The 8,122-nt window shown below is 39.2% G+C and overlaps 1 protein-coding gene across 2 annotated transcripts; it reads left to right on the plus strand.

Annotated features, from left to right (window-relative positions):
• The first annotated feature begins 597 nt into the window (after positions 1-597).
• LOC129738710 (ubiquitin-conjugating enzyme E2 G2) lies at positions 598-8,122 on the plus strand. Of its 2 annotated transcripts, none has more exons than XM_055729965.1 (6): positions 598-811; positions 902-983; positions 1,041-1,159; positions 7,618-7,698; positions 7,759-7,839; positions 7,973-8,122. In XM_055729965.1, exons 1-6 carry the CDS (start codon positions 769-771, stop codon positions 8,089-8,091), a joined length of 525 nt encoding a protein of 174 aa, XP_055585940.1. In that variant the 5' UTR covers positions 598-768; the 3' UTR covers positions 8,092-8,122. The 2 variants fall into 2 exon arrangements, with proteins under 2 accessions (XP_055585940.1, XP_055585941.1); XM_055729966.1 differs by having other exon boundaries at positions 615-811; positions 7,639-7,698.

Consider the following 8,122-nt stretch of genomic DNA (forward strand, 5'->3'; position numbering starts at 1 on the left):
AGGCCTATAATATTTATGTGTGGGATTTTACTTTTATGTGACACATATATAAGTCATATTTTTGTATTCTATATGTGTGGACACGTAATTTTCAAATGGGAATCACATTGCAAAAATCTATAAGGCAAACACATATCCCCAATATGTGGATTTTTTGCAGTGCGGGATATGAGCTAATGCGCTATTTTACATCAGATGGCGCCTAAGTTGCAAAAAAATGCTGTCAGCAATCAGCTCTAAAGTGGTTCATCACAAAATTAAATTAATTTTTTTTATTACCGAAAGTAAAGACGAAAAAATATTAATAGAAAAGATTCAAACATCGTTTCAATACTAAACACATTTCACGTAGCTTCCATCATCACATCGCGTTGAACTCACTTGAAATTCACGTAAGTTGTACGCGATATTCACCAAGCAAAAATTCTTATTAGGGGAGCGTTTACTTATTTTTTTCGTACAATTAACGTGAAAATCAATTGGATAAAAATTATGTAGTTTTTCACGTAGCCACGACGTGCGGATTATTTTGGGTGTAGAAGTCATTTTATGACTTCTCATGGAAAACTCATAAAACGGCATTTCCCGGGAAAAGGTCAAAAATGGTTATTTTTGAAACCTAAATGGTTTAATAATTTCTAGCGTGCAGGCCAAAAAAACCCTAAATACAACAACAAGAAAAATAAATAAAAATACCAATTGTGCAAAATCGAAAAGTGTTAAAATTTATTTAAACCAATAACTTACGACGTATCGTCCAAAATTAGGATGGCTGGGTCTGCTTTGAGACGTTTGATGGCAGAGTATCGTCGTACGTATGAAACTATTTAGGACAGCAATACTTTTAGATGATTTTCGGTGACATTGAACTAATGTTAATGTAACCACTTTCACATTTTAGAACTTACACTGAATCCTCCCGAGGGAATCATCGCTGGTCCAGTTAGCGAGGAAAACTTCTTCGAATGGGAAGCTCTCATCACGTAAGGATTGTGTTAGCTGCTATCATACGATAAAAACAATGGTTATTTTTCTTCTAGCGGCCCCGAAGGAACTTGCTTCGAGGGAGGGGTATTTACAGCAAAATTAGTTTTTCCTCCGGATTATCCGCTGAGTCCACCGAAGATGCGTTTTACCTGTGAAATGTTCCATCCCAACAGTGAGTATAAATCAGCAATTAAAAAAAATCATTCGACGTAATGAAACCTCACGCGAGATATCAGTTTTGCGAGTTGCGGACCGTTAATATAACATCAAATGAACAGAAAAATTACTATAACCATTGTAGTTTTATGTAAGGTATACCGGGGTAAGTGGAGCCGGTTTGGAAAAATCATTAACAAATCTGCAGTGGTTCAATTTTGATAAAATTACGCCGCTTTATGGGGTGGTAAGTTGGGACGGTAGATTTTCTCTCCGATTTCTTATGAAATTTTCAACAAACTTGTGTTTTTTGGTTAAATACGATACTTTATTGCTCGAACCAGGGTTGGCATTATTCAACGTCATTAGTCAAATGACTGTGACTGTTGAGCCTCTTGGTCCGTCAAACTCATTTGACTGTTCCTTAAAGCGGGCCATAGACTACACAAATGGCCTGTACAAATTCGCTGATTCCACGACGATTGTTTTATCTATGCTCGCCCACACACTATACAAATATTTTTCACGCGAACACAAACGATTGCTGGCGAAAACAGCACCACACTAAATTTTTGCCTCGATTTCCAGCAAAAAAAATTGCTGGAAATGTTCAGCAATCCAAATTTTTGCTGGAAACCAGCAAACGGTTTCCTAATTGCTGGATTTTTCAGCAATCGGTTGTGTTCTTGTCATTTTTGCTGAAAAATCAGCAATCGGTTTTCAAATTGCTGGACTTTCCAGCAATTGATCTAGTTTGCTGGAAAATCAGCAATCGAGTTGTCATATTGGAGTCTGTTTGTTTTCGTACGCTGAAGCAAGGTGAGACTTTATTTTACGAATTTTGGTTGGATTAATATAATTATTTTTATTTTCCTCTACATTTTAGCAACCAGACACAAGTCAAGAGTGAGTTTTTATTGGACAGATTTCATAAAAGATACTCCTAATCAGTATTTTTTCTCAGGTAGCGAATGATCAATACTCTGACACAAAGCTGCCACTCCAGAACCGGTGTTGGAAAATTCAAAAAAAAGTTCTTGAAAATAAACAAAACATAATTTAAAAATGGTAGAAACTAATTCTTTTTCATTGTTCATTATATGCACAGCCAGTATTCAATATTTAATTTAGAATTGAAATATAAATTTGGGACTAAATACAGCCGGTTGTTTTGAAAGAAATAGCTGGTTTCCAGCAATCTGGATTGCTGATTTTCCAGCAATTTGAATTGCTGGAAACCAGCAATAACGTTTGCTGTTTTTTTCAGCAATTTAAATTGCTGGAAAGTCAGCGGGACAAAAACCAGCAAAATTTTGTTGGTTTCCAGCAAAAAAAAATTTGCTGTGCAGTAACAAAAAAAAAACATCTCCACCCCGGCTGGGGGGATGGTTTGTACAAAATATTTCGATCCCGACCGATTTTACTCCAACCGTTTTGGCGCTCATTCAAGCAGTGCCATACACTATGCAAATCGTGTTTACAGCGACAAAATTTCATCGCATTTGTACAAATGTTGTGTAGTCTGTGGCCCGCTTAACGACCAGTCACTTCGTTTGCCAGTCATTCATTCCGCAGTCATTTGAAGCTAAAATAATAACCTAGTCAAGCAATCGCATTCAAACGACCGATGACGAAAAAGAAACGCATTTATTATTATTGTTGCTCCTGCCAACAAGCCTATGTGTATTTCCTGTGTTGATCTCCATTGACTTGGTCTTTCCGACATTGACTTTGAGACCTGCTGCCTTGGAACTTTCGGTGAGGTCGTCGAGTTTGCTCTGCATATCCGGTTGCGTTTGGGCGAGCAAAACAATATCGTCAGCCAGGTCAAGGTCGTTCAGTTGCTCCATTGTTGAAGGATTCCACGGCAATCCTCGGTTCGGTGCACAGTCGATCGATCCAGTCTCATCCATTACGATGAGAAAAAGTAGCGGTGATAAGATACATCCTTGTCTCACTCCAGCAGTTCCCGGGATTGGTTCGGACAAGACACCGTCGTGCAAGACCTTGCACGAAAATGCCTCGTATTGTGCTTCGATGAGATGGACTAGTTTCTCTGGGACCCCTCGTCGCCTTAGAGCCGCCCAGATATTTTCATGGTTAAGTTGGTCAAATGCTTTTTCGAAATCAACGAACACCAGCAGAAGAGAGTCCTGGAATTCGTTGATTTGTTCCAGTATGATTCGTAGCGTTGTGATGTGGTCCACACATGATCGTCCGGATCGGAATCCAGCTTGTTGCCGTCGGAGTGTAGCGTCGATTTTCTCCTGGATCCTGTTCAGGATCACTTTGCAGAGTACTTTGAGGGTTGTACAGATCAACGTTATGCCTCGCTAGTTACCGCACTCTGTCAGGTCTCCTTTCTTCGGGACCTTTACGAGTATACCCTGCATCCAGTCGGCCGGGAATGTTGCAGTATCCCAGATGTCAGCGAAAAGACGGTGCAACATTTGTGCTGACAGGGCAGGGTCGGCTTTCAGCATTTCAGCAGGGATGCAGTCGATCCCAGGTGCTTTGTTGGATTTCATGTTTTTGATTGCCGCTTCTATTTCAGCCAGCGAGGGCGCTTCAGAGTTGACGCCATTTATGCGACTTACTGTTGGCTGCTTCAAGCTGCGGGTTCTGTTGGCCATTGCTATTCGTGACTCGGAAGAGTTGTTCGAAGTGCTCAGTCCATCGTTTGAGCTGATCTGTTCGATCGGCCAATAACTGACCTGCTCGGTCTTTCAGCGGAATTCTTGCATTAGACCTTGCACCACTGAGGCGGCGAGAAATGTCATAAAGTAATCGGATATCTCCATTGGCGGCGGCTCTTTCCCCCTCTTCGGCTAGGGAGTTTGTCCAGGCTCTCTTGTCTCGTCTACAAGCCCTCCAGTTTCATGGTAGCTGGGCAACAAGTTGAGAAAGTGGGGTGCTTCCAGTATCTTGGTAGCCAGATAACGCCTGATGGTGGTACCAGGAAAGACATCGAAACCGGGATCAGAAAGGCCCGATTTGCGTTTGCGAGTCTCCGAAACAGCTGGCGGTCACGCCAGATATCTCTACGAACAAAAATCCGAATCTTCAACTCAAACGTCAAATCCGTATTGCTGTACGGGTGCAAAACTTAGTGCACATATGCGGAGACGACGCGAAAACTGCAAGTATTTGTAAACCGCTGCCTGCGGAATATCATCCGCGCTTGGTGGCCTGGCAACTGGATCTCGAATGAGGAACTACATCGCCGGTGTCATCAAAGGGCGCTAGAAATCGAGATTCGGGAACGTAAATGGAGATGGATTGGGCACACGCTGCGAAAAGATGAAGACGAGATTTGCAGAGACGCGCTAGATTGGAATCCAGAAGGTCATCGAAGAAGAGGCAGGCCCAGAAACTCGTGGCGGCGAAGCCTAGCCGCTGAAATCCGAACTGTCGACGAGAATCTTGACTGGGACCAGGTGAAGACGCTGGCTCCGGATCGTCAACAGTGGAGGTCTTTTACCACGGCCCTATGCACCGGAGGATCGGCGCGGGATCATTAAGTAAGTAAGTGCCAGCAAGCCGAAGACGATAAAGAAACGCATTTATTATTATTGTTGCTTCTGCCAGCAAGCCCGTTTTCGGTTTTTTTGTTATTGTTGCTCTCTGCCAGCAAGTCGTTCAATTAGTTGTACCATCAAGTCACCATTCACCGCCCAGACACCATTTACCGCCCAAAATCGCCCTTTTGTGTGTATTTCGAAAAAACTGGAATTTTTTCTCCAAAAATAAGACCTGTGTTCTGTGTCGGCATCATTGTTCGACCATTTCACTGAAGAATCATCACTTAATTATGCTAACTATAGCCAGAAACAAAATATTTAGTTTTTCGTTTCCGGTCAAATTATTGAATTCGACGCCTGTTAGCGAACTAAGCATAACTGTGCTCCTAGGGAAAAAAGGGGTTTTGTTTACTAAATAGTACCTATTTGTCCAACAATCGACTTGAAACGATAGTTTGATTTTTGTAGAATAGATTTGCATCGGAAAATTTTCGATTTTTTCAATTGTTGTTGTTTTTTGAAGCGTTTAGTGATGGGCGGTAATTGGTGTATAAATAAAAGTGTGGGTTCCTAATTACCGGTCACGCACAATTTCTTTGTTTTTAACGCATGTATTGTGTCAAAAGTGTAAATTGTAAGAAGCATTTAGTTTGATTACGTTAGAAAATGATGTTTTATCGCTGAAAGTAACCGATTACTTGAGGCTGTTTGCCGGGAATCATCATTTTGTCAGTCAACGCACTTTGTTAAAATTTGTACAAAATTTGCGAGATAGATTTCACAAAATGTATTCTCTCAAGATCCAAAATATGGTTTTGACAGCTCGTGACATCGACAATATTAAAAAGAACAGTTTCTGTGTTGTTTAGATAGTTTTTCCTTAAGAAAACATTATCGATACCCGAAAAAGTCGAGTGGGCGGTAATAGGGCCAGTTGAACACCTCAACTTTTAGTTAATTATTTTTAAAAGCGTACATTTTTCGCATTCCACTAAATTTTTTATTTAAAGTAGAGCAGTTTTGAGATGTATTGGAAAAGAAAGCGAATAAAAATCTGCCGTCGTTTTTTTATTACACATGTTTGAAGTTGAAAAACCGCTTAACCCTTTCCTTCCCACGAGGTTTTTCACGTTTTAAAAATAGAAATATTGATTTACAATGGAAGTTCTAAAACAAAAGATGCATAATTTTAGGCTACTTTAATGATCCAGTTGATAATTGTGGGTTTTGAGGTGGATCATATATGCTCCATTGGGAAGATAACAACACATAGGGTGCAAATGAAAAACAACAAACAATTGCAAAATACATGGAATTTCATCCCCTCATTGATCACAAACTAAAACGATCCTATTTTGTAAAATATTTCTTTGGTATACTCATCGTTCAGAAGTCCAATAATGTAAATTCTTGAAATTTTCATTTTTGGCTTGAACAATGGCCGCCATGACAGTTTGCGCTAGAAAAACAAAACATGCTGTTTTTCGGAAAAAATAACAAACTTTTACAAATATTTTGAGACATGTGGTCATTTAGCGGATGAAATAACTATCCTGAAGCGAGAATTTTTTTTGACGGGATGATTTTCCTGAGTATTGATGAGAAGATGCAAAAGAACAAAAGTACGTTTCGTTCCCAGTGTATCACCAGTGATCCACTTTACTTATTCGAAAATTTATGTGTTTTAGTTGAAATCTAAGTAAACCATCATTTGATTCTGCTTGGTTGGGCAATCTTCTGCACGTCAGTATTTTTATTTGTGGATAATTATGAAAACTCGTTGAGTTATTGAACATCAAATCACAACTTGATTTAAATTCGAAAAAAATCCGACTTTAGTGCAGCTTTTGCTCTGCCAAACGAAAACTAGTGAATCGATTCTCTTCAAATTTCGTGCAATGATTCTTCACTTATACCTACACATTCGGTGAGAAAATGGTGTTGATCCAAAGCGCCCAGTTAAAATGCGAGCTGTGAAAATTTGTGGATCACCTGTGCTACCATGGGAAGGAAAGGGTTAACTGGGCGGTAGATGGTGACATGATGGTACCTGCCGTCAGCAGCCGATCGAAGTGTGAAGAGATTTGCCAGTCACTCTCAGAAGAAATTTGACCATGTGTAGGAGCTTCGCCAGTCGCATGACGGAGAAATGTTGATTGTTGTCGTGCTTTATCCGTCATGCGAGTAGTGAGGCTCCGTCAATTGAGTAAGGTGCCGGTCGTTTGATGAAACTATGAAACAAAACTAGTCAGGTCAAGCGTGACGGGCAAAATTTACCAACCCTGGCTCGAACAGTCCCAAATTTAAAAAAAAGTGCATGGTATCATTAGTGAGGCAACTATCGATGATTATTGTGTGTTATTTATGTTGCAACGCACGAAATCCGAAGAACAAACAAGTACTTTTCCCAACTTTTCATTATTCGAATGCTAATCATAGCTAAACTGTATAATCCTCAACTGAATGTGCCGTTTCTTTTCCTAACTGGTTATTTTAAATGTGAGGATTTTTTCAATGTAGAGGTTGTCGTAAAGAGCTAGCTAGTTTACGAGAATTTTGTATTTAAAAAAGGCACATCAACTCGACATCGTAGTTAAAAATAAAAAAAAAATATCAAAAAGTTGCTATAAACATCCGTTATGGTCGGTATCGTATCTCTTTTACAATTATTGGATAGATTACAACTAAATTTAACATGCTGAATTTAAAGTTTGAAAAAATAGTGCACAGTGTTGTTTTCGTAGCCATCGTCTCCACTTACCCTGGTGTACCTTATTCAGAAAAATATCTTAAAATTTCAACATTGTTTCTAATTAAAAATCCTTTGAAAGCTCGGAATGCATAAATTCTTAAAAAAAAAAAGATTTTTCAAGTTTGTACCCTTTTATATCATTTAAAAAATGTTGATTTTAATTTTAGCCGTATTTTTTTTACTTTATTCAAACTGGTTTAGTACTGCATTTTATTCTTCCAGTTTTTGCCGATGGTCGGGTTTGCATATCCATATTACACGCTCCAGGAGACGATCCGTTAGGTATTAAAAGCATGGTACAATGGAAGACCAAGCAACTTATTCTTTGTTAATTTTATTTAGGATATGAACTATCTGCTGAACGTTGGAGTCCTGTGCAAAGCGTTGAAAAAATTCTACTTAGCGTCGTGAGCATGTTGGCAGGTATGAAAGAGTAAATTAGTGTTTTTCTTTTATTTAAATCAGATGAATAACAAAAAATCATAGAATTAGATTTGACGGGTTGAAAAACCTATAAACCTTATTTAGAACGGTCTAAACAAGTTTTATGTTTCAGAACCCAATGATGAATCCGGGGCAAACGTGGATGCAGCGATCATGTGGCGTGAAAATCGAGAAGAGTTTAACAAAATAGCGAAACGTATCGTTAGGAAAACACTCGGGCTGCCTTCATAAATGTGCATAGAAATAAATTAATTTCGTTGTA

Source organism: Uranotaenia lowii, chromosome 1 (genome assembly GCF_029784155.1).
Source record: "Uranotaenia lowii strain MFRU-FL chromosome 1, ASM2978415v1, whole genome shotgun sequence".
Taxonomy (NCBI): domain Eukaryota; kingdom Metazoa; phylum Arthropoda; class Insecta; order Diptera; family Culicidae; genus Uranotaenia; species Uranotaenia lowii.